This window comes from Telmatherina bonti (assembly GCF_933228915.1).
Source record: "Telmatherina bonti genome assembly, chromosome: 6".
NCBI lineage: Eukaryota > Metazoa > Chordata > Actinopteri > Atheriniformes > Telmatherinidae > Telmatherina > Telmatherina bonti.
The window spans coordinates 30,195,751-30,222,114 of NC_136624.1; the positions used below are offsets into that span (position 1 = coordinate 30,195,751).

The 26,364-nt window shown below is 40.4% G+C and overlaps 2 protein-coding genes across 2 annotated transcripts; one reads left to right on the forward strand and one right to left on the reverse strand.

The window, feature by feature from the left end:
- Positions 1-1,679: 1,679 nt before the first annotated feature.
- On the reverse strand, positions 1,680-16,070 carry rad54l2 (RAD54 like 2). Its single transcript, XM_079242448.1, has 22 exons — positions 15,958-16,070; positions 14,356-14,557; positions 13,915-14,212; positions 13,695-13,831; positions 13,441-13,584; positions 13,092-13,324; positions 12,792-12,974; positions 12,548-12,681; positions 12,274-12,470; positions 11,605-11,947; positions 11,320-11,497; positions 11,003-11,233; positions 10,760-10,878; positions 8,364-8,482; positions 7,959-8,058; positions 7,670-7,875; positions 7,367-7,542; positions 5,599-5,795; positions 3,979-4,163; positions 3,723-3,812; positions 3,552-3,644; positions 1,680-3,141 (listed from the first exon to the last, which is right to left on the reverse strand). The coding sequence occupies exons 2-22, from the start codon at positions 14,507-14,509 to the stop codon at positions 2,138-2,140; spliced, it is 4,521 nt and encodes a 1,506-aa protein (XP_079098574.1). The 5' UTR covers positions 14,510-14,557; positions 15,958-16,070; the 3' UTR covers positions 1,680-2,137.
- Positions 16,071-16,598: 528 nt separating this feature from the next.
- Positions 16,599-24,873, forward strand: bap1 (BRCA1 associated deubiquitinase 1). Its single transcript, XM_079241890.1, has 17 exons — positions 16,599-16,756; positions 17,038-17,067; positions 17,178-17,232; positions 17,431-17,563; positions 17,977-18,096; positions 18,480-18,541; positions 18,670-18,812; positions 19,151-19,229; positions 19,326-19,449; positions 19,681-19,804; positions 19,922-20,106; positions 20,717-20,850; positions 20,955-21,418; positions 21,624-21,853; positions 22,036-22,128; positions 22,220-22,292; positions 24,017-24,873. The coding sequence occupies exons 1-17, from the start codon at positions 16,720-16,722 to the stop codon at positions 24,148-24,150; spliced, it is 2,220 nt and encodes a 739-aa protein (XP_079098016.1). The 5' UTR covers positions 16,599-16,719; the 3' UTR covers positions 24,151-24,873.
- The last annotated feature ends 1,491 nt before the right edge of the window (positions 24,874-26,364 follow it).

Consider the following 26,364-nt stretch of genomic DNA (forward strand, 5'->3'; position numbering starts at 1 on the left):
ACAAAAGATGCCGTTTCCAACTAATAGAATAACAGAATAAAGTCCACAGGGTCGGGTCAGTTTCATGTACCTTGTAAAGTTCACATTCACTTTACAAAGTACTAGCTCGACCCTCAGAGTCTAAAGCAAACCAAATCAGAAGTCCGCGTGACATGCGTGAAAACCACAGAGCGCTCGACTGAAATGAAGCAGCCTAACAGACAGAAACAAGGAGTCCGTAGCAGATAAAGAGAACAGTAATCAGGATGGCAGGGGCATAAAAATCCCCTTCCATGGATGCAACTCCTTACGGAATGATCCGATGTCTCCGGTTATCCAGTGTTTTCTAATATTTGCTGCATCTAGACTATTTTCGCAATGAAGGAGTGTGACTTTCCTAAATCTAAACACCCCGAGGCATCAAGACGACATAGAAACAGACGGCTACGGAGAACAGCAAAGACCTAAACTCCCTAAAGTAACGCAAACCTACACCGATTCAGATCACTGACAGGAACTACTTACACTACACTGCATTTAAGTAAAGAGTGACCATGTAATGGCACTGTCAGTTCTGTAAGGCCACCGCATCACCTGACCTGGTTCTGCCACAATCACAGGCAGTCGTACTGAAATATTAAAGAGATCTTTTGGGATGGTTGGTGGCTACAACGTAAGGTTTCATTTTCTGAGGCTGCACAGATGCAGATGGTTTTCTATGGTTTAGGTATTATTTGCTCTAAATAAATGGTTATAAGTGTTTGGGACACTTGTGTCAGAACTGGGGTTCAAAAGAACAAAATAAAATAGAGACTAATTGTGAATGAACGTTGTAACTTAACTCCTTGGTTTGTGCTCATTTTGGCTTCCAAACTTGTTGCTTTCTGGCGCTGAACTTTCGTTTTGACTTTGACATTGACTTGTAGTTGTTCTAACAGATGGGTGGAAAGGATGCATTAAAAAATAAATGCAAATACTCAAGACCCCTTTGTGTTACTTAAGGCTAAAAATGAAATGAATCCATGCCCCACCGCCCCAACAGCCAACATGAAAATACATTCATTTTAGTTTTCAGGGAAAAGAAAAAAAGAATATAAAATTGAACAGAAATTTGTTTCTCCAGCATCGATGCCAGGGCGGGTTTATCATCATGATCATCGGCGTAATAATAAACCATCTCCCTACAACCAAAATCTACACACCGCACAGTTTTGACTTGCAATATAAACAATGATAATGACTTATTTACAAAGTATCAACATGTTGAGTTGTATCACACACACGTTTCGACAGAGGGTGCTACAATGTCTATCAAACTGCTAAAGACTAAAATATGCTCAGAAAGCCTAAAATTTCTGTTGTTAAAGGTAAACCTTGATGGATTTTCTCTTAATATATCATGGATTGTAACAAACCCCCAGTTTACCTATTGTGACTTTTCTACTCTTTTCCCACCACAGTGAAGGAAACTGGGAGTTCAGCATTAAAGTGCAACAAACAAAATGTTTGCACTCAAATATTTTGCCACAGTACATTATGAGAGAACCCACCACGAAGCCGTTTCAATCACATCACTTCATCTGAAGGGACAAAGTAAAACTGCACAGCCTGGCCTGTTGTAAAAACGGAGCAAAGGGGGGGCAGCGGACAGCCCCCGAAAGATTCAGCAGGTCCTCATGACAAGGATCTTTCCCCACCGCTTTGTTGTTCCAGCTGAACACGTTTGGGACACTCAGTTGTACAGATTTTGTTACTCTGGACTGTGAAGTCGTCGAAGTAGGAGGTGATTCCCTCGCTTGCCAGGAAGAGTCTGTGCGTTAGCTTTAGCGATAGCATTAGGAATGGGAAAATCCGGAAAAACTCAAGTGTCAAAATGTGACTTCATCACACTTTTTGCTGACTTTTATTATTTTGTAGGCATTCAGGATTAAACTTTCATGAATTTATTCATTCAAAACATTTTCATTTGTTTAGATTTACATTCATCCAAATCACCGAAGCTTCTTTTTTTTCCCATAATGATCATATTTGTATTCAGTACAAAAAAAAAAAAAAACCCCACAATGGGCTATAAGATAATTCGACAAAATTTGGTGAATTTCATTCCCATTCCTAATCTACTTCAGGTAAAACGACTTCTGTGGGACTTTTTCAGATGCTACTGTCCTGTCACTTCTATAACGTCGTCGTCAGAACTGTCGCCTCCATTTACTTCACTTGGATGTCTGTCTGGTTGGGTCAGAGCAGCCCCGAGCAGGCTGGAAGTCGGGTTGTTGAAAGGCGGCAGAAAGCTGGATGGAGCAGAGTTGGAGCTGGGAGCAGAGAACCTCCCGGAACCCGGGAGGAGAGGGGTGGGGAACATCCTTGGCTCAGAGAGCAACGGCTGACTGTAACTGAGAGGGAAACTAGATGAAAGCAGGCCAGCCATGTTGGGGTTCATCAAGTATGGAGGCAAAGAGCCTGATGGTAGGGAAGAGGAGGTTGCAGCGGAGGGTGTAGACGACAAAGGAATGGTGGTAGACGCAGAGGAGAAAGCTGAGGATGAGGATGGGGTGAGAAGGTGCCCGTTCCCTGTGGCAGGTTGTCTCAGTAAGTCTGTTCCTGCTGAAGGGAACATGGTCTGCAGATCAGCCAGAGTTTGTCCTGGTGTTTGAAGGAATGATGATCCACCACCACCACCTCCCATGAGAAGTGGGTGACTCATGTGACCTAGGTTCCCCAGAAGGGAGGAAGAGTTCAGACCCACGGGAGGAAAGCTGAGAGCACTGGAACCCATTGACAGTCCAGGGAAATGGGCTGCGGAGGGCGCACGTTTGCTTCCTCCTTGTGAATTACCATGGCTTTCGTTATGTCTCCGTTTATTGCCTCGCATCTCTAACGCCGAACTCAGCAGGTCATCGCCAAGTTGCCTGCTGTGATCCCCCGTCTGTGAGCCACCTCCATCCCCTGCTGGCATCAGCGACACGTCTGAGGGTGATGGCATTAGGTTTCCCGTGCCTGCAGGGGCGTCTCCTGTGGTTGAGGTGTAGCGGCTGAGCTCTCGGAGAATCTCAGAGCCTAAAGGAGAGGAGGAACGCTGCTCATCACTTGGGGAGCGCTGCTGCTGATCCACAGGAGATGAACAGCCATTACTGACCGGATGAATCATGGGGGGTTGGGTCTCTGTAAGATGATAGAAATGCAGTCACTGTTGGACGCAACATAGGAAACAACAATAATCCGGACTGGTAGGAGACATTTCTGCTTATGGAATATTAATATTTGGAAAGGTCAAGTGTGCAGAAAAAAGCATAGCTAAGGCAAATGTGCACTTCAAAGTAAAAATATGAGAAATGAAAAACATAAAACAGCACAAATGATGAGTTGTGACTTAAACTGGTTTCACCCAAAATGTTAACGAGTTGAAGAGACACTTGACATTTACTTCACTCAACGTGACAAGTCTGATGTCAGATCCTTCGGTACCGGCTTTACTTCTTATATTGTAGAAAATAAAATAGTGTCTATGTTCTTTGCACATTTGGAACACATATTCACACTTGATAAGGCAAAATTATGAACAAAGTTTGCACCTCTTGAAGCAGCAGCCCCCCCTGCCACTGGCCTGCTGATTTTCCCAGATCGAACAGCAAAAATCCTTCCATCATTTGTCCTGATGTAAGTACCTGTGTTGGAGAAAATACTGGATGATTAGAGGTTTTTCTTTTATTAACAAAGATGACTTCATGTGATGTTGCAAATACCTTTAGATCCTCGAATAACGTGGATGCTCTCTCCTGCATTTATGCAAGCTTGAACATCTGTTGTGCTGTTGGCTCCTGGGATTACAATATCTGTAGATTCAGATAAACGTCACACGTTACGAGTCTGATGGTTAGATTCCTTTTTTCCTGAGTAACTTTTGCCCTTGTTATTAAAACTAAGTACCTAAATATGTGACATTAAGGGAGTGATTAGGTCAGTTCAGATATATGAGCATGTACAACTACTACACGTTACCTGTTGTGGTGACAATTCGTTGCACGTAAACTCCAGCTTTCTGCAGGAAGTTGACAGGGAGGCTGCTGGCAGAGCTGGAACCGGCCATGCCCATGCCGACTTGCCGAGGCATCATCGGGATTGGCGTCGACTGGATGGGTCTGACGCTTGCTACTGGTTTGTCATCCGGCCGAGTCAGGTGGCGCCTGAAAATAAATGGAATGAACTCATGAAGAAGTCACATGCACGTACTTCAACACCAGTGTCTACTTAGAAGGCCCATTCAAAAACTAAGAAAAGTATAGCTGCAGCTGTGTAATTAAAAATAGCTGGAACATGGTGTAAAATGTGCTGCACCAGTTTGGTTCCACTGGACGAAAGAGGAGCTGGATCATCAATCTCGATATCAGGTTTAAGTTAAAAAGTCTGCATCTCTTAGAGCAGTGATCCTCACTGTTAACTCAACAAGAGCCGCATTCAATATACTAAGACAAGAGGAAAGCCGCCACCCCCTAAAAAAAAAGGCATTCCCACGCGACGTATCCTGCTGCGTTGCCAAATCAGTAACATTCAGCTTTTTAGCAAGGAATGACTATCCTAAGTATTGCATGGAGTGACGAAATTCTTATGCAACATTATATGGTGAAAACACAATAATTCTTCCAGAATGTGGATGTTTCTTTTTCAATATATATACAGAGTTACCGACTCTTTGGCAGAGCAGCTCTTTGGAGGAGTTCAGTGCAGCTGAAATTAGCCAAAAATGGCAACTCTGACAGGGTCAGTTAGGGCAGTTACGACAGCAAAGTTTCTGCAAGCAGCCTGCAGCTCGTTTGTGGAGAGAACTACACCGCTGAGGATCATTATGACTTGTTTAGATAGCATTTTCAGAAAGCCAGTGGCTGCTTTACGAGCCCCAAGTCAAGAATCAGTGAGCCGCATGCAATGAGGAGCACTGTCTGAGAGTATGCAGCTTCATTACTACCCTTGAGACTGGCAGCATGTACAGTTGCAGGTGGAATCTATGTTAAAAGGTAAATACAGGTTATAAAGCAAAGTATACTTTCATCCAGAAAGTCATTTCCAGGGGAAACGCTGCAAACATCAACAAGACATACTTCAAACCACATATTGCATCTTTTGCAACACAGTTGGAAAGTCCAGGTGCTGGACTGTAGTTCAGATTTTCCACCAATTAAAATATTTGCTATTTGCTGCATCATGGAATCCAAAATGCAACATATAAGACCCAGTAATGGTGAACAGCTGGAATTCTATATCGGACAAGAATGGGACAACAATCATCTCCTATTTACATAACTTCCCAGAGGTTTATGGACAACAGTTAAAATAAGAGGAATACTGGAAAGTGGCAAACACCACAGTGTGCCAACTTATATAAGACGTGTTACTACATTTAAGTTCAACAAATAAAATGTATCACTTTCAGCGTCTAACTTGTTTTTCTGTATTCTTTTGGGGATTTTTTTATAATATAAATTTGTTTATAAGTTTTCTTGATTCTTTACAATTTACACAGCATCACAGCTGTTTGGGATTCAGGTTAGAGACTGAAAAGGTGCAGAAAATCTGGAAAAGTTAACTGAAAGAAGGGAAAGCTAAAGATGCGGTTAAACCCACCAGCCACGTTGGTTAAATGCTGCAAAGCTTGCCAGAGTATGTTCATTTGTTGGGTAATAGGGAGCGTAAGAGGGCCGAGAGTAGGGTACAGAAGCTCGTTTCTCATCCTCGTAGCTCTTCTTCGCCGCTCTCTTCTCTGCTTTGGTCAGTTTTGACTCCTTCCGGTCCACCAGCAGAGACTCGTGATGGAAAGGTGGCTGGGGAGACATATGGTTTACAGGGAACTGAATTATAGATCAACAATCACGTATTTCATGGAAGTCATTCCTTCATACGTCAGGACAGCTGATATTTTCAATCAATCCTTTCTCCTTTATTTAAAAATATGCCCAGAAGTCAGAACTTTTAAGGTCTGATTTTACAGGGGAAACTAGTGAATTATTATAGTTTTCCACCATGCAAGGATTCCACTGACACTCATTTTCTTAAATATCTTTCAGCACCTGAGAATGGCGTCTATGTCAATTCTGTATGGAGACATTTCTGATCTTTTTGTCCCCTGTAACTTAGGACTACGACTAGCCAGAACTGTACACATCCAGCCACCCGCTCCTCCATTTCTTCATCAAGAAGTGTCAATGTTACTGGTTCCAATAGATCAACACAGAGATGGAAGAACAGTGAAACATGAAGATTTATTTTCTTCATATTGACTCCTGTATAAGAAATAAATAGATACATGTGGAGTTTGTATTTTGATATTTTAAGGCATAAAGGGCTCGACACATGGGGGCGACATCGCTCCTTCTCCATTTATTTCCTATGAAAGTTGCAGGATGGAACGAGACGAAAATGGCTGCCCTCCTCCACACAGGTGACAGATAGCATTTGTGCATGTGAAAAAACACAAAGTTGAAAAATGTTGAACTTTTTTGGCTGTTGCATGGCTCTACAACCAACATCGAGGGTTTCATTGCCGGATCAAGTAGAACCTAAGTTTTTCTGGATCAGTCTTGAGGTTCGCCATGAAATGATGAAATGATCACCAGGATGTTTCCTTGTTTTAAAATAGGATGAACCCACGGTTGTTTTTTAGTTTTGTAAAAGTTAAATCAGTGGTAAGATTTCTGTCAAGTCTATTAAAATCTTCTGACTCTTCATCCTTGATGCTTCATCTGTCCCATACTGCTTTGACAAACCAAAAATCTGGGGATGGAAAAATCGAATAAAAAAATTGAATATCGGGAGTTTTTGCTTCACAATTTCAAAATGTTTTTTTCATTTTTTTATTTGTTAAACAATTTCTTTTTAAATAAATAAAAATAATCCATTATAACATTTTTGTCATTTTTATTGTTTTTATTGAACTTTTTACTTGTCTTTTTACATTACAGCAGCAGAATGATGGTCTGGCTACTGTGTTGTTTTTCCTGATTGAAATCAAGAAAATAACTAGCAAAAAAGTTTTGAACTTTTTTTTTCTTTTTGTAAGTCTACAAAAATCAGCAATATTGAGGAATTATGAGAATCGCTATTTAAATTAAATCGGCAAATCTTAATCGAATCGGGACAAAAACATATTGTCCCAGCCCTACAATATTCCATACGTAACCATAAACTATCAAGTTTCTTGGAGACGAGCGATCCGGGAGCCTGACTGCCACTGTCGCTGCCGTTGCTTGATGCGTCCCGTGTTTGGTTTCACCTGTGTGGCGATGAATTTTGCCCGTTGCTGCCGTTTGTTGTCTCCCTCGTGTGTCGAGCCCATTAGTCTCGCAAAATGGATGCACTTGATAAAACTCTTGCATCACCGTTCATGTTTCTGTACCTTGGTGATGAGGTTCGGGTAAAGCTGACAAGCTTGATGTATCACTGCTTCAAAGTCCTGCAGGGATTCCACAGAGATTTTCTCGGCTTCAGGCTCCTCCTCCACAAAGTGAAGCAGCGACTCCACTTCCTTACGTGTGAAGTTCAGTACCGGGTTCAAGTCATCAACCACACGATCTTTAGAAAGCCAGATTCCAGATTTCAAGCAGTGCAAATTTAGGCAGGTGCTTTTTTTTTTTTTTTTTAAATAATGGAAAAATTTACTCGTGTCCCTCTTATGGACAATCAATCAGACAGCTGTTACCTGACATGCCCTGTTTGGAGACTTGTCTGTCATAGATCTTCTTCTCCAGGGTGAAGTCACAGACGAGGCGGTAAATATAACACGGTTTCCTTTGACCGTAACGATACACTCGGCATACAGCTTGGGCATCATGGCAGGGGTTCCAGGATGCATCAAACACCACGACGCGATTGGCCCCAATCAGGTTTACGCCCAAACAGCCCGCTCTGAGAAAGACGGACATCAAATATTTCAAACTGAGTAATAAGGAAGTGTAAGAAATGATGGAGCAGGAAGCAGAGATGCGTACCTGGTGGAAAGCAGGAACACCCATGTTGTGTTATTCTCTGGGTCATTAAACTGATTGATAAGCCGCTCTCTCTCTGTGGCTGACGTACTCCCATCCAATCCTGAAGACAGACAGACATCATCTCTTATCACTGACACCTGGATATGCTTTCACTTGCAATAAAGCAAAACAACCAAGATGTTAAATTTAGAAAAAAATGTTACAGAATTCTCCGTCATCTTTGCAAGAAGATAAATGAATGAAGGAATCTCTAACAATCCTGGCAATATTGTACAATATATGGTCTAAAAATGCCTCAAACCAAAGTGGTGTAAATGTTTGGGAAAAATTCATCTGTAAGATGCCAGTGATGAAGAAAACCTTTTTATAGCTGCTAGTTTGGAATAAAGCACAGCTTGGACTCACTGTAGTAGTTGAGGTTCCGAACCCAGTTTTGGTTTTGGCTGTCAGTGGAGACGACGCCTTGGGGCATCGGTCTCTTTGATAAGAAGTCCTCAATGACCGTCAGGGTGGATAAACTTTGACTAGAGGGAAGACAGATTATAAGTCAGTAAGAATAATGAGTATCCACTGATGAAGCTGTTTTGTTTTACTCTGCTCTTCTCGACAAGGCCTGTGCTTTCTGCATCCTGTCTGAAACGACAGACTCAAAATAACTGGAGTCTATCTTCATGACTACAAGGGCTGCATTTATACCGTAATCTTGCTCTCAGGAGGAAGCTGATTCAAGATATGCATTACTGTGTCAAAGTAAATTCACCTGGAGCTCAGCAGAAAATGGAAATGGTTATATGCACATGGTGAAAACCAGGCTGGGGTCTGATTCATCTCAGAATTAGTCGAATAATCCGAGGAAAACAGTAATGCCTGATGAATAGCTGTTCAAAAATAGCAGCTATCTACAGTTTTACACATTTTAAGGGAGGCCTTATGTGAATGAATATCTAAGGAACCCATCAACCGATGCTAAAAACAAACACCTCTTTCATCAGTCAGGAGAATTGAGGGGCGGCCTCCAGTATCACTTAAAAAACACACAGATGTGAAGATAGCTATCAGAGAAAGAGTCCTTCACTATAAAAACTTCCTTTTCATGAAACTACCAGGACCCTGATGATTCATTTCAAACAAAAAGTGTGTGACAGAAAAACACATAAGCAAAGGGGGAATAAAATGTTTGACTCGGGATGCACAGATCCACTTTTTGCGAGTTCCGATCCCATACAGATATCTGAAATTTGAATATCTGCCGATACCAAATCTGTTTATGTGAACATTATTGTGACGATGGTTATTACTGCTGTTATAACTGTGTAAAATTTCATTAGGTTGTAATAAATGACCCATCCTTTCTGAAGTTACCTCATCAATACAAATATAATAACATAAATAAATATAATAACATTACAGCTCTAACAATTTAAGTTTTATTTTGATTTGGCATATTTTACTCCAATACAACTATGCATGTGCGATTTTGAAACAGAGATCTAGCTTCAGTGCAACAAAAGATGTCACATCTTAACATTTAGGGCATTTATTTCTTTTAAAACATGTTTGAAGCATGTCATCAAAGACATCTGTGCTGGCTTAACTAGTGTAGTATCGGGTATTTGGAAACTTTTATTAAAACCAAGTGTGAGTACACACATGGTATTGCATCCTTATGTTTGACCACAGATATCTTTGTCATCAGAAATCATCTGCGTTCATAGGACACCGTGTTTGTGTGGTTTGCCTGAAGAAGCTCTAAAGTGAACAGGGCTGTTTTCATGTTTTGTTTCTTTCCCACATAATTGCTGGGGTTTGAACTGTGTTTGCGTTGGATGGAAATGCCTGGTAAACCCTTTTAGCACAGTGTCTCCCCATCATCTCGGTATGCTACATGTTAGGACTGGTTCTTCCTAACATGTGTAAAGATCTTCTGTACTGTACTTGTCTCATGTTCCCCCATAGAGGTCCCGTCAAGAAAAGCGTGATCATTTTGGTTATTTGAGCAAATTACTATAATGTATGCTGTAAATTTAGCACAATTTAAATACTATTTTTTGTCCCTAAAAAAACCTAAGATAAAAAACAAAACAAGAAAACAAACAGAAAATAAAAACAATCTGCTTTATCTGATCATGATGACAAATCAAACCACTTTATGTATAGATCATTTTTGTGAGATACATTAAGTGCAAATCTGTCATAACGAACAAATAGCTAGGAGGCGAACATCCTGGGGTGTGCTGTCCACACACTGACCGTTCAGACAAGTCTTGTCCTGTTTCTGTGTTTCAGCTGTTTTTAGAAATCAACTCATATCCACCAGCTCTTTTTTGGCAAGCTAGTTGTTTTTTTTTTAAAATAACCACTTAGTACTGATAGATAGGATGGCGTACACCGTTGATGTGTGTTTTAAGTAGATGCGTTTGTCTTTTTTTTTTGTTGTACTTTTTCACTCTTATAGTATGAACACAGGTACTTTGTCAGGTACTTTTTCACTCATCTGTTTAAGGTTTTAAGTTAATGCAAGCAGGGACACGGTTTGCCATGGAGTCTCGCTCTAGACTTGGGTTCGCGAGGAGCGACGGGGGCCGTCGCTTTATGAAACCCTGTTGACCAGTGGAGCTGTGGAGTTCAGCATCTATCTGAAGGGCACTGGTGATGTCAGGAATTAGATCCCACATTTTCAGAATGGTGGCTCCATCTCCTGGAAGACTAATTTAACCAAAACACAGCCAATCCCTTCCATAAGCTGTTCAGTGGAGGGTCTGTGTTTAATGTCATTCACGAACATGGGACCGAGGACTTACCTAAAAACCAAAATCTTGTCTCTTCTCCTGACACTTTCATCAATCAAGTGGAAGAGCAGAACCATCTTGGCCGAGTTCTCCAAGACCCCTGTCCGGTAGGTGGACATTACATCCTTTGCCTGAGACACAAATGAATCTTTAAACACTGAGTGCTGGCCGGAACGTGATTCTTCCGGCTAAGTAAAGAACACACAGCTACGATGGAGGTAATCTGGTTTTACATGACATTTGCTTGTGACATACCCATTCGTACGTGATGACCTGATTGGCTCTATCCTGAGAGACATTGAGTGTTTGCAGGCTGCTGTTTACTTTGCTGTTGCTTGAGTCTACTACTTTGGTCTTCAGGCCAGCCCCAGGTGCCGGGCAGCGAGGGTTACTGGCTGAGGTGATGTCATCGAGGTCCAGGTCCTGCTCGTTGGCCTGATTCTCCTTCTGCAGAGCTTCATAGAGGACATCTGGGTGATTCCAGATCTGTGCAGATTAACAAATGACATGTCTTAACAAAGGTAAATGAGTCAACCTGGTGTCCAGCAAAGATCAGAGGAAAACGGCATCACCTTGCAGCAAACGCAGAAGGCTTTGAGTGGGTTAAGGCCAAGCCAGCCGCTGTTCCCGGCTTCTCGAAAGCGCTTCATGAACTCAGTGTACAGCGCCCTCTGAACAGGTGAGAGGCGCACCAAGATCACATGCTCCTCTTTGGATGGAAGCTGGTCTCTCAGTACATCATGACCTCTCCTGTCAACCAGAAAAGTACCCCACACATTACAGAGATGTCAACATCTTCCAGAGCACCACATTTTTAAATCATGGTGTCCAATTTCTTCATGTAACAGGAAGTTTACCTCTGTACAAAACCCTCCAACAAGCTGTGCAGCACGTGACTGCGGTAGCGCATCAAGCGAACATCCTGGGGTGTGCTGTCCACACACTGACCGTTCAGAATGGGACGTTCAAACATGTTGCTGAACTCCTGACGCGTGCCTAAAAAGTCAGGCCTGACAAAGTCCACCATGCACCAGTACTCAATCAGGTTGTTCTGCAGCGGATATCCTGTCAGAACCACCCTGCGCCTGGAACGGATGTTCTTCAGGGCCTGTGACGTGCTGGCGTGATAGTTCTTTATGCGATGGCCCTCATCACAGATCACCACATCCGGGCCAGGTCGTGCTATGGACTTTTCTATCCCTAAAGTAGAGGAATGAAATTTAAAGAGCGATTAAATTAAAAAAAAAAAAAAAAAAAAAAATCCTTTTGGGTACTTTCCTGTCCTTGTAGTTAACAACAAATAACCTCAAACATTTAAACAGATTTTTAAGGTTAAATGAAGAACAAAGTCTGGTCGGCTTTGATGTTCATAATGATGTAATTTCAGGATCTAAATGTGTCACAATACACTCACATTTACTTATAGCACCTTATAAACTGAAACAGATTCATATTAAAAGCCCAGATTTTTTAGTTTTATATGTTTTTTTTAAAAAGCATCTCTGACCACTTGTCTTTGTGGCTACCTTTCATGAGTTCTTGTTGTCTGTCCTCTTCATCCAGATCAATAATGACCGGTCCAGCTGGTTTTTTTGATTTCCTCTTCTTGCCCATCACAAAGCTCTTTTTCATGGTCAGCAGGCGGTACATCTCATAACCCATCAACAACACACCCCCATCTCTGGACCACTCCTCCACTACCTTGGCCCTGGCCAGTGTCGTTCTGTGGGTTATAAACAGTGAGAGTGAGTAACAGTTCAACCATTTAACCATGAATATGTAACCCAGCATGCCCCTTACTTATGTTCATCGTTGAGGATGTGAACTTTGAATGTGCGGCCTGTCACAAATGAAGGATCGGTGTCAGGAGGAAGAGCCTCCTGAGGTGGAAGCCAGAGGTTGAACTCTGTCAGCCAGTTCTGAAGTGTGTTCACCTTGTGTAAAGGAAACAAAACAGAGAGAAATAAAACACCAAACACTGAGGAGATACAAGAATAATCTAAAAGCCATCACATATATCTTTTATCAGTCTCTGATTACTCACTGGGACAATGGCCAGCACAGTGTGAGCCTCAGTGTTTCTCAGCAGGATGTCGATGAAGGAAATTATCTGTAGTGTCTTGCCCAAACCCATGCTGTGAGCGAGGATGCAGCCAAAGCCGCTGCTGGTTTTGTATCGCTCCAGAGACTCGATGAGGTTATCATAGAGAAACCGGATTCCCCCAATCTTAGATACGAAGAGAAAAAGTTTATAATATAATTTATAAAAACCGCTGCACTGTGATTTTCTGCTACTGAGCAGTTATACTGTGAATTGGAGAGCATCACGAGACAAAAGCCATACTTGATGAGGTTTGACAGCCTTGGCTAGCTGCGGGGCGAGGAAAATGTCCTTCTCCTCTGCAGGGTGATTGATATTAACCAGCACTCGGCCCTGAGCATCAGGCAGGTTCAGCGAATCATTGATGTGAGCGCCGCTGCTCTCCTCTGAGCCGGTGCCGCCTTCAACTTCTTCATCAGCCGATTCGCTGCTTATCTGCAGGGCGTCTTCGTCCCCAGAACTGAGCTCAATTACATCTGCACCATCATTGGCGAAGTAAACCCTGTGTTAGTGCTTTCCCCAAATCCCATACTGCTTAAAATGAAACCAAAATATAAGTGCTTTAACTTCATGGAACTATAGTTTCACCTACCGTCTCTAATGGCAAGTGGAGGCAACTGTGGCTCCACTTTTTCATCTTCCTCACCACTGCTGTCCAGACAGATCACATCTTGCTTGCCCAGGAGAGCCGGGACCAACTGAGAAACGTCTCCTAACAATGCCGCAGCACTCACTGCTGGAAGGATGAGAAGTGAATGGGAAACTTAAAAGAGAAGAACCAACATAAAATATTACAAATGTCATCAAGCTGAAACTTTTGTCACAATTCTGATAGAACACGGTCACCTAGTTGAGAGTCTGGGACAGCTGGAGCTGGTGTAGGAAAGTCCTTCCTCTGCTGCTCCAGTCGTTTGCGCCTCTCCATCTCTTCCTGCTGAGCTGCCTTAGTCCCTGCCTCCAGCTGATCCTCTTGCAGCAGCTTTCTATAAGCATGTAGAAAAACATTTGTTCGTTAAGAGAATATTACAAAACATGCCTGTTAAACAAGATAAGTAGATCAACTTACCTGATGTTCTTTCTCATGTTTGCAGGTTTAGATGGCTTCTGGGGTTTGGAGCCTTTTGAAGACTTAGATGATTTGGTTAATTTGGATGATTTTTGCTTTTTTGTTTTATTGGAGTGTGGTTTGCTCTGGCTTGAGTTGTCCGGGCTTGTTGGAGGCTGAGAGCGAGAAGCAGGTCTGGAGGACGGACGGGATGTGGGCTGTGACGGAGGATCGGAGGAAGTCTCTCTAGAGGTAGCTGAAGTAGAATCCTTGCCATGCTGAGCCCCTTCTATTCGACTCTGGGCACTTGAAGGTCGGTCTTGAATAAGAAAAATAAGAAAAGGTAGTTTAACTAAAGATGTTTCATCACTGATTTAATTACAGTTTAAACAGAAAAACCGGAATGGATTTAAAGCCCATTCTACTATCCAGGGGAAAATAAAGAAATTATTTATCACTCACCAACACTATCATCTTCATCATCTCCATCATTTTCATCCTCATCTTCCTCCATGTCCTCATCGTCTTCTTCCTCTTCTTCTTCATTTTCCATGCACTCCTCTTCACTATCAAAACTGGCCTCCAGGTCACTTTCTGAAATTGCTTCTTCAGACATGTCTTACAGGGCCCTCAAAGTATTACCTGCAGACCGTCATTAGGAGCTCTAAATAAATAAAGCACAATGCAGCTTTACAACACATCTATATAAAGCTAACACAAATTAAAATGGTTGTTTTTGTATTTTTTTTAATGCAAGACTTTCAATTAATATCCAAAATGATCATAAAAAAAAAAAATCAGAGCCTTGCATGTTCTTATTATTTAAAAGTCGCCACTAACCCCCTTTGTTATTTATGTTTAACTGAAATCCAGGATATTTAATTTGTAATCATGCTTTTACTCTCCAAATATGTTTAGATGAGCCTCATCAGTTTGTTCAAAACACTGAAAGATCATTCCACATTAATTTGATTGTGTTAATACCATGAGGAAAATAACAGCCAACATCCCTCCTGTTATTGGGTAATCGGGGTGGGAAAATCGAATCGAAAAATCAGAATTTTTTTGCTTTACAATTTTAAAATGGATTTTTTTTGTTTAAAAGAAAAATCGATTTTTTTTCAAACAAATAAAAAATAATCCATTGTGAATTTTTTTTGGGTCATTTTTATTGATCTTTTTACTTGTCTTCTTGGGCATTATAGCAGCAGAATGATGATCAGGCTACTGTGTTGTTCCCCCCAGTGAAATAAAAAAAAAAAAGACGAGCAGAAAAAAGGTTCTGTCCATTCATTTTGCTTTTAATCTACAAAAATCAGCAATATCGAAGAATTGCGGGAATCGCAATTTCAAGTGAATCAGCACCTTAAAAATCTGAATCGAATCGGGACAAAAGCATATTGTCACAGCCCTAATGGGTAATATGATCTACTTGTAAAAACAGCAAAAACACTAAGTGAGAACAAGGCTGAAGACCGCATGATATATCACAGCCCTTAAGAACCTTCATATGCACATGCACAATGAATGTAGTCCCCTTTCCTGAGATGTGCCGACATTTCATACTGTTATAAGACTCTAAAGTGAAAAGTATAAATGAGATTAGAGGGATTTTCAGCTATAGGTTGAGGAAAGTGACAGAAGCAATAGGCAGTAAGCCACCTCTGCTACATCTCGTATGCTGCTCATTTTAACACTAAACAAGTGTCTTTAAGTGGCTTATTCGCTACCTGGCTGCATGGACAGAAATGCTGCTGTTTCTCTGCTAGAACCTGCACATCAACATGCTAGCTAATTACACAACAATAACCGCGATTTAACCCCCAGAAGCACACGCACCCTCCACGTGCACACAAAGAGCGACGCATAGTTGCAAACTGAGTTAGAATGAAAGTAAATTTCTCAGAGGACAATACTGTTCATCGGATATCGTTGCGAGCCTGCTATCTAACATTGTGTAGGTGTTACGTTGCTAATGCTAGCCTAAATTACACCGAGGCTAACACACTCGGCAATTAAGACGCATCAGTTGTATACAGACGTTTAGGCGTTGTTCGGGCTTACCTTACGTACGGTGTGCTGTTGAATACTATAACCTGTTTGTGCACACAACGAACAATTTAATGAAAAACAACAGTAAGTGTGTAAATGAACTGATAAACGTTGCTAATTTCCATTTTTTCCAGTGTGACCATAAATACTGCCCCCACATAGGTGTTTCAAACTAAGGTTCCAACCTCCTAACTTTAGTCGTGTATATTCAAGCATAATAAATGTTAGTGACGGGGAAATTACTACTATCTTATCTCGAGTACATTTTTTTATGTTTGTTAGTCTGCCTACTTTGCTTGGATGAATATATGCCGTTCAATGAGCTATTTTGTCAGCAAATGATGGTGCTTTGTTAAGGCACCGTGAATGATGGTTTAGAGGAGAAAAAATGTAATTTTGTAACCACTTGCTTTGCTTCCTATGTCCTTCGTTTATATAGCTGCCGTTCAGGGTGTTAACTGTCTTCAAATGGACTTCTCCTCGACTATTTCCTCATCAACCAACTGACTGTATGTTTTATCTTTCGATGAGTTGTTTTCGTCGTTGGACCTAATTGCATTAAACTGCAAGCCGGACTCATTTTTCTGCAACAACCATCCGTCGTGTTTTGATGACGTCGATAATTGGCGACCTGTTCTGCCTATTGTGTTTATGTTGAGCTCTTCACGGTTGTCTCACGAATGAAAACGACATTCACCTAAGATTTTCCTCGCCTCCTTTGCGGAAATGGACTGGAATACGTCTTAAAATAGTCTGTTAGGCTCCAATTCAAAAATGAATAAAGGGTGGCTTGAGCTTGAGAGTGATCCAGGTAAGGCATTTCGACAGATATCTCAGCTAACTATCGTTAGCTTCCACATGAAACTAGATGGGATATTTAGTTGTCTAAGCTGAACAATTTCTTTTCGGGAAGAACAACATATGAGAGTTCGAGTAAAATATTAATAACAATGTTACAGTTATTTGAGCTAGGTAATTTTTAAAAAAGGGTCAAATTTGAAGAGCAACCTGAATACATTTTTTAATGCAGTGCTCTAAGTTGTTTTCATTTGATGTTTTTGTCAGTGGTTGACTGTTGTTTTATTATTGCAGGACTCTTCACTCTGCTTGTGGAAGACTTTGGTGAGTAATTGATATTTAAGCATTGTAACTTTCAAATTGATCTTACAACAACACAGCATTGTCCTGGCACTAAACATATTTTAACTTTGCTCGGTGTAAATCTTTCCAAGGTGTCAAAGGTGTGCAAGTCGAAGAAATTTATGATCTTCAGAGCAAGTGTCAAAGGTTTGTAACTTTAAGACGGCAACTCTTGGTAAATCTGTTTGTGGCACAACGATGCTGTGTAAACTGCCTGACAGGTTCAGTTGATGTCCACATTTGTGTGTGAATAATGAACGAAATGATGTTCTAAGTTCATTTTGGATCTGATTTGACTTGATGTAACAATGTATTTGAGGTGCTTAATAGATTTTTATTTTACAGTCCTGTATATGGATTCATCTTCCTGTTCAAGTGGATTGAGGAGCGTCGATCTAGGAGGAAAGTTAACACTTTGGTGGATGAGACCTCTGTTATTGATGAGGAAATCGTAAATGATATGTTTTTTGCTCATCAGGTTAGTATATTTGACAACAGATGTTTTCCTTTATTCCTGTAATAGGATGTTTTTGTAGTTAGTAAGTCAAGTGTTATTGTAGGCTTTCAGACTTAGCTGCTCAGCGTACTATAATTAAGGTGCTTTTTGGTTTATTTTAAAGATTAGCCAAAATAAAGTAAATTTAATGATCATTTTTATTCGTCTAAATAACAAGTTTTAACAATACAGTTTAAAGAAAGTTTTGCTGCTACAAGCAGGTATTTTGAATACCAGGTAGGAAAAAAACAACTGAATTGAATTTAATCATAAATGCAGAATACCAAAAAGCTTTCTCTTAGTAAACGAATTTTTCGGAAACATCTATATGTATTACAACATTTTAAAGTATTGCCTTATTTCATATGGAAATGGTTTTGTTTTTTTGTGCCCAGCTGATACCAAACTCATGTGCCACCCATGCTTTGCTGAGTGTTCTTCTGAACTGCAGTGGTGTTGAACTTGGCACCACCTTGAGTCGGATGAAAGCTTTTACAAAGGGCTTTAGTCCAGAAGTAAGTTGGTTTTCTCACTTACTCATGGGTCTGTATTATTTTAAATATAACTTAATCATGTTTTGCTTGTTTTTTGTGAGCTGTAAGAAATCTGTAGTCTTAAGTATTTTGAGTAACATATCTGATTGGAAATGATAAATCCACACTTGTGCCTGCATGTTTGGCTAGGACATGTGGTTGGATTGCCCTACTTTGGCTGCATACAAGTAAATTGGTGGATGTGGTGTAAAACAGATGTTTGATGGTCCAGTTTTATCTTCCTCCAGGTTAATAGCACTCCACTTGTTTTACCGCCACTCTTTTTCCTTAGCTCCATCTGCTTCCTTTCTCATTCCATATTGTTGCAAATAACTTCCTTTTTCTGTTTATTTTTTTGTTTCCAGAGTAAGGGTTATGCAATAGGAAATGCCCCAGAACTTGCCAGAGCACATAACAGCCATGCCAGGTAGGCTACAATTGCTGATTTATTTTTTTTTTTTTCAGATTTTGAGATGGTGGTGGATTTCTAGGAAGGGAAAAAAGTTCTTTGCATTGATCAGCTTGTAATACTCCTACCTCTGTGTTTCTTTGGAGACCGGAGCCCAGGCACCTGCCGGAGAAACAGAATGGGATCAGTGCTGTGCGGACCATGGAAGCTTTCCACTTTGTTAGCTATGTGCCCATCAAAGACCGCCTCTTTGAGCTTGATGGACTCAAGGCTTACCCCATTGACCACGGTGAGGCTTTATGTTGACACAGAGAGGAGAATCCAGTCAAAGAAGTGCTTTATTTATTTAAGTTTTATTGAAAATGTTTCTTTATCTGGTGCACATCCTGAAGTTGGGTTAGACCTCACTGGGTGTTATGGAGTCCAAGTTAAATTAAAAAAATAAAAGATACAATTTGTTTCAACGCTTCCCTTGAAATGACCAATCATGGGAAGTTATTTACAAAAAAAAAAGAAAAAAAGGTTTCGACCAGTTTATTGCCTTAATTTTTTTATTTATGCAGCGTTTGGTGAAATTTACCAACTCTTTTATATGATGTATATTATTTCTTCTCATGATACTTTTAGGGCCCTGGGGTGAGGATGAGGAATGGACTGATAAGGCGCGGCGTGTTATTATGGAGAGGATTGGACTGGCCACTGCTGGGTAAGTCATGCACCACTTAGCTTAAGAAGTAGTGCTTTAGCTTCTGTGTTTGCCCTTAAAGCTTCATTCTCATTCTGCTGCTCCACTCTTCTTCAGCGAACCGTACCACGACATCCGCTTCAACCTCATGGCAGTGGTGCCTGACCGCAGGATGAAGTACGAGTCTAAGCTGGAAATTCTAAAAAGAAATCGTCAGACTGTTCTAGAGGGTCTACAGAAGGTCAGAAATGGAGCTGAACTAAGTTTTCACACAATCTAATCATATTTCCACAAGTCCCAATACTCGTGAGAGTGTGTTAAACTTGATAGTTTTATGTACTGGCATAAATTTAAGTCATTAGATAGGACTAGATTATGTCCATACACCATCTTCTTGATCATATTTGCCTAGCTAATTAAGTATTGTGTGATTTTTGAAGTTGAAAGCCAAAGTTTGTTATCATGTCTTCAGATGATCCGGCTCACTCAGCCTGAGCTTGTCCACGACAAGAAGCAGCAGGACTCTTCCTCTCCAGATGGCAGCACCACTGCCATTAAGAAAGAAGCCGATGTAGGGTCGACTTCCCAATCTTCAGGTGACCTGGTTGACCCTTTTTCCAAAATGATTTGCTGTTTATATCAAATAGTTTCTAAAAATGCTTATCAGAAATATTAATGTGATATAAAAACATGTACACCAACCTCTATTTTAGATTCCGTGGATGAAAGCGGGGCTCAGTCCAAAAGTTCTTCTAGCCCTTCAGGAAGCACTAAAGTCATGGGGAAACCACCGGCCCCATGTGGAGGAGGTCCCCAGCAAGTCACCAGTCCCAGCCCCATTGTTCAGCGCCTGCCTGCCTTCCTTGACAATCACAACTACGCCAAGTCTCCAATGCAGGTAAGAGACAGAAATATAACTCTTTTTCTTTTTCTCTGCAGGCATTTTGTTCATATCTCAGAACTACATGTCTGGAAAACTCAAACATAGTTATTTGTTAAGCTAAACCAACACAAATAAGGAAAGCTTTCAGTTTCAAAGGGCTTAAAACATCCAATTTTAAACATGGACACCTGATCATTTTTGGAAAATTATATCACGTTTGTACCAGCAAAAGTGCTTGAAGAATATAATGAATATATAAAATATATAGAATATTACAGGATGTATCAGCTCTTTATGCCCCATTACAAATGTCAGAGTAAACATATCAGAGTCAAACTGCATCATGTAAACACGTCAGCTCACATCTGCCTCAATCTGATAGAACTTTCAGTCCGTTTGGGGGGTTTCTAACCTTTTTCACTATGAGATCAGCTCGAAATTGTAAATATTCATTCCCTTATTCTGATTGTTTATGCGGTGTATGTTGTTTCTGCTTGAACCAGGTAGAGGTTAGGGGGCATAATAAGTTTCAGGAATGACTTAAAAATTGACGGCAGCAAAACAGCTGGACTGTGGCTGACATTGTGGTGGGCATTCAGGACACCAAAATTCTTGTGATTGACAGGAGGAGGAGGATCTTGCAGCTGGCGTTGGTCGCACCAGGATGACAGGTCCCCGTCAACCGGCATACTCAGACGATGAAGATGACTACGATGATGATGAGGAAGAAGTGACTGGTTCTGCAAGCACTTCCAGCAGGTAAACAGTGACATTTATGAAAGGGGGGTGCTCTTTGCTGTTTTGCTCTGAGCAAACGGTTAAGCTTTTTTTTTTTTTTTTTTTTAAACTTTTTTTGCTTAAAGATTTAGACGGAAGGCAAGTCTGCGCTCACGAGCAGGTCGGGTCGGGACCGGGATGGAGAGCCAGATTGCCCTCAATGTTTTGGCTGAGAAGCTAAAGAAAGAAGCTCAGAGAAAAGATGGTTTAAATACTCCTTTGTCTGTGCGGACTGAAGGTCGCACTGGGGGTATTTGTATCACATCTGCTTCGCAACCGTCCCCGACACCCAGCAACGAAAGCACCGACACAGCCTCCGAGATTGGCAGCGCTTTCAACTCCCCCCTGCGCTCACCAGCACGCTCCCAAGCTGCCACGCGCCCGTCGAGTCCAGTTGCATCCCATCTGTCACGTGTGCTGTTTGGAGAGGATGAGATGTTGAGGCCAGACTCCAGACATAACCGTGCTGTGAGAGAACTCGGCCCCTCTGTCAGTATAGCGCTGCTGCACCTACGGGAGGATGGAGTCATACACGCTCTCCCTCCATCTGGTGAGTACACAAGATCCTTACTCACAAAAATTGCTTAAAAATCTCTCCTGCAGAACGCAGTGGAGTTTGTCACTTGATATTTAAGTAAAATGAGATGATTAGGCAGTTGCCTTCAAGACATGGAGGACTGTGTCCTACTTTTAATCATGTGTTCTCTGCATTAAGATTAATTTTACAAAGAGGTCTTTATTCATTACCTATGCAGGAGATTTAGCTGCTGAAGGCACAAAGCGGCCCTGCACTCCCGAGAAAGCAAAAGTTAAAGAGCAAGCAGATGACAAAGATGGCATAAAAGAGGGAGACGAGGGACCATCGGTAGAAGTGAAGAAAGAAGAAGAGAACAAGGATGGAGTAGAGGTGAAACCCGGGAAGGAAAAGATCAACGCTGAATCTGGAGCAGACAGCAAACCTCCCGGTGATAAGTATTCTCCAAAAGTAAGTCCAGAGACTCCCTTTGTTATATGTTGCTGTACAGTAGACCCTACCGGGCTTATTTGAGCTTTATAATATACTTTTTTTTTTATTTTTAACTCAAGCTCCTAATTGGATGGCGGTTGCCAACACTGTACGCTAAGTCACACACCAGAGATAAGTGAATCATTTTTCTGTTTTTGCAGGAGCTGCTAGCGCTGCTCAAGTGTGTGGAGGCTGATATCGCCAATTATGAGGTGTATCTGAAGGAGGAAGTAGAAAAGAGAAAGAAGTACAAAGTAGGTTTTGTTTACCTGAAACTCAGTATTCTCGAGTGCAGTTGTGTTTTTATTGGCTTTTAATCAAAAGGATCTACTTTCCTTCGTTCAGATTGATGATCAGAGGCGGACCCACAATTATGATGAGTTTATCTGCACCTTTATATCAATGCTTGCCCAGGAAGGTAAACTTGATTGTTTCTACCTCATTATTTTAAAGCTTGTTTAAACCTTCCTTTTCCCTTTCAACCCAAAACATCTTCTTAAAACTGTCATGGTTCCACCCACAGGATCCAAAAAAGGTCTTTTGCAATTAAACAAATAAACGAACAAATAAATTGAACCCTAAATCCTCAAAGTTTAATGTGAAATTCTCATTTTCAAGATTACTAAGCAAGATGAATTTGATATTTTTGGCACCATGATAAATGCAAGTTTTTATAAATTTTACTCCGTTTTAGGCCATAAGGAGGCGTGTTGAACTTTGGCTTTTTTTTTGGTGACACGCCCCCCTAACAACACCCTAAGCACCACCCATCTCACATCTTTTGTGTTCTCTGAGTTCTGTCCAGTTAGTAAAATTCATACCTAAGTTGACTTATCTTTTGCTCTGTCTCTCTCCCTCTTTTCCTTCCTTTCTCCAGTCATGTACTCTTGCATGTATTGGCAAATCAGCCATAGTGTGTGTTCAAAACAGCTGGCGTGTTAGACTATAAAGTCCTTAACAATTTAAATGACGTTTTGGGAAACTTGTGAAAATTTCCAGTTGCTGTCGTATGATGCGAGGCGTAAAGTGGAATGTCACGTCGTGTCCCAGAAGCAAAAGTTGTGAGGTGTGATGTGTCAGCCTGAGGATACTGCTGCGCAGCGACAGCTCCAGAAATATGCATCATAAATGTCACTTTGCTATCATACAAGTCAGAAACGCAGAGCTTTAAAGTTTTTTGTGAACTGCTGGTAGGATTTTGAGAAGGTACAGCTTGCACAACTATTCAAGTGTAGAAGATCCCTAGGATGACTAATCTAAGTTCTTTGCTGCATTCTTGCTCAAATTCTGCTTCCAAAATTTGCAAATAGAAATCAAACAAATGCCTGATGTACTTTGGAAAGTAAGTCATCAGCACTAATGAAGTTTCTTTAAAAATAAAAAAAATAAATAAAACGGTGTCTGGCAGGAATTAACAAAGTTGGGAAAACTGCTGCAGTCTTAAGTGAAAAGCATTTTTCTTCAGCTGTTAGACTTGGTGGTGACTCAGACTGGCTTTGGGCTTGTGTTTCAGCCAGTGGCAGCTTTTAATTAGTTTGAGGGGTTCTAATATACAAAAACAATTCAGATAAACGTCATCAAGATGTGGGAGCAGAGGGTTGTGCCCTTGACCTTACAGTCGTTCAATGTAAAGATTATTTCGATGTGTGGACAGACCTCAGAAGACCTGTGTGTGTGTGCGTGTGTGCGTGTGCGCGTGTGCGCGTGCACAAGATGACCCTAAATTCTAACAGAACTAGATATGTTTAGTAGAACAAAGAAGAAAAAATCTCCAAAACAACAACAAAAAGATTCTTGGGAGGTTGCCAAAGTTTTGCATTAAGTTCTGTTAAAGCTGTTTGATTAAAAACTGAAAATGTGAAAAATGAAAAGATTTTGCTACAATTTTTTAGGATTTGTTATTAACAAGGTCCAAGAAACCAAACTTTTGCTCACAACAATACATTCTTGAATTCTCTCTGGTAGATGATTGTTATCCAACTTTACATGTCTGTTTTAATATCAGAGTTGTTAAGTATCTCAGCAACAAGCCCCCTCATCCACACTCACACCCACACCACACATTAGAAAATGGGACTATTGCTGGTATTTTTCATCATTTTCTTTGCTCTGTCACTCATTCTGACTGGATATATTCTGCAGGCATGTTGGCCAGCCTCGTGGAGCAAAATATTTCCGTGCGTCGTCGGCAGGGGGTGAGCATCGGCCGCCTGCACAAACAGAGGAAGCCTGATCGAAGGAAACGCTCTCGACCTTACAAAGCCAAACGGCAGTAATCACAATCATAATGTTTGTAAGTAATATGTGAGTATAAAGCAATCACAGCAGAGGGGGGAAAAAAAAAGAAAAAAAGAAGCAGCACTCCTGATACTCATTCCTAGAGGCGGTGTAGAGTTGTACTTCTGCTTCATGAAATGGACCATATTTTTTGGCCTTTTATTATTTACTGTATATATACTGTCATTACAGGTTCTGTAAATCTTCATGTGCCATTTCTATCTATAGATTGTAAATATGAAAAAGGCGTGTCTCTGGTGATGCACATGAATGCTTCTTATTGAATGACCTTCGCTACATTTTCATGGTCAATGTGATATATGACTTATTTAAGCCCCTCTGAATATTCACTTTTATAACCACAAGTCAATATTTCCTCAGTGCCATTCAAGTATTGAATGTTTTGACAAATAAAGTTGTGTTTTATTCATCTGCAAAGCTTCAGCTTAGTCAGTGCTATATATCGACTTAATGAAGTTGCTAAGAACAATTATAATCTCAAGTCACAAATCATCACAGTCCCGGTTTTTTCCACCTTCTCTCTCACTCGGATGATTTTCCATTGAAAGGTTCTATTTTCTGTCAGCTTGTTCTTTGGGAATCTGTGAAAGGAAAAACAAGCTCTTGTATTATTATTGTATCTGATATGGATCTCTGAGTGAGTGAATATTCAGTTGGATGTGTGCAGCTGTGTGTTTTTGTACATATTTATCTGTCAGTTGACTCGCCTGTACATGCAGTTCAGTAATTATCTGTTTTTTGCAAGTTCATTCTGCAATAAAGTTAGTGAAAATATCTCTGTTCCATTTGCTGTGTACATTTTTTGGGTTTTGAAAGTGACAGAGTGTAGTGGATTTTCCTGGATTAGTGAATGGAGTGGTGTAAGATTTACTTTAGGGGCTGCGATGGAGAACGAAGTTACAAGATTTGGACTGTTGATTAGATTAGATTCGTATGTGGGTTTATTTTATATAACTGTTGTAGTGACAGTTGATGTACACTAGAGAGAGCAGTCATTCAGAGACAGCTGGGAGTACCTCAGACCTGTTCTTGTGTGAATTTCTACATTGTTTTATGGTTTTGTTACAGTCATGTTAATATTTAATTTGCTTGTTCAACCATTCTGTTGGCCAGACCAATATTGGCCTGCAAATTACAGAAAACTAAATTTATTGGACAATAATCCAGAATTATTCTTTCATAATATTGGTAATAAGAATTTTTGTTCTATGTAGCAAAAGATATTGAGCATCTGATTAGTGTGTTTAATATCAATTTTGGAAGATTGTTTTCATCTAATACCTTATTGCATCCACCAGTATGATCTCTTAACAAAGGTACTGGCTTTATGGTTAAGTACTGAGGTACCCAGCAGCAGTGTTGGAGCTGAACTAATATCTATTTTACACATTTTTTTGTGACTGATATTCAGCTTCAGTAAATCCATGCTGAAGAGTTCACAACAGCTTGCCGATAGTTTGACAAAGATCATCTGTAACGAGTGATTTCCTGAAGCCACAGCAGGCATTTTTATTTGGCTTATTTTTGTTCAACACCCAGAATCCAGATTATTAGGTCTAGGATTAAAGATGATCAGCAGATTTACATGATACAGATTTGATTAAAGGATTTATCAGACAGTTTTCAGCTGTTGATGAGTCAAAATCAATCAAGAGAAACCAATAGAAGCAAAACTATCATCAACATATTGTTATTCCTGCTATCAGAAGAAGAATAAACTTTGCTTTAGATTTTATTTTTTACCCTGTTTTACTTTTAATTAATTAGTTGTTATTGTTTCTGTTTTTTAATTTTTTTTTTTTTTTTTTGTGTGTCACTTTTATTATACACCATCGACATGTAAGGAGGCAAAGATACCAGATTATCAGAGGTTTGACACACCATAAGAATTTCAAGAACCAATAAATAATTGTCCAGTTGTCTTTATTCAAATTCTTATTACTACCATGACTTGGATAACAGAGAATGCAATTTGGAACACATTTTGATATTGACAAAATTAGCTTTTTTACATTTAAACAAACCAACAAAAAAAAGAGAAAGGGAAAGGGGGGTAAACACTAAACACGTAATCTAGGAATACGTCTCAGTTTTAGTTGACAGTTCTAACACGTTATCTTATAGTCTTCTTTCCTTAAATCATTCATTTATGGTCCACTGTTGATGTGTTATTGAATAATTCTGATTTCCTG

What these genes read in the sequence shown, in the direction of transcription:
- rad54l2 (XM_079242448.1), bottom strand. Translation starts at nt 14,509, where the DNA reads ATGTCTGAAGAAGCAATTTCAGAAAGTGACCTGGAGGCCAGTTTTGAT. An exon ending in GTGTTCCTGCTTTCCACCAG is followed by an intron (nt 7,876 to 7,958) that starts GTACGCATCTCT and finishes CGTCTTTCTCAG; the next exon opens with AGCGGGCTGTTTGGGCGTAA. An exon ending in ACCCGAACCTCATCACCAAG is followed by an intron (nt 5,796 to 7,366) that starts GTACAGAAACAT and finishes ATGTCTCCCCAG; the next exon opens with CCACCTTTCCATCACGAGTC.
- bap1 (XM_079241890.1), top strand. Translation starts at nt 16,720, where the DNA reads ATGAATAAAGGGTGGCTTGAGCTTGAGAGTGATCCAG. An exon ending in GGCTTACCCCATTGACCACG is followed by an intron (nt 18,813 to 19,150) that starts GTGAGGCTTTAT and finishes TGATACTTTTAG; the next exon opens with GGCCCTGGGGTGAGGATGAG. An exon ending in ATTGGACTGGCCACTGCTGG is followed by an intron (nt 19,230 to 19,325) that starts GTAAGTCATGCA and finishes ACTCTTCTTCAG; the next exon opens with CGAACCGTACCACGACATCC.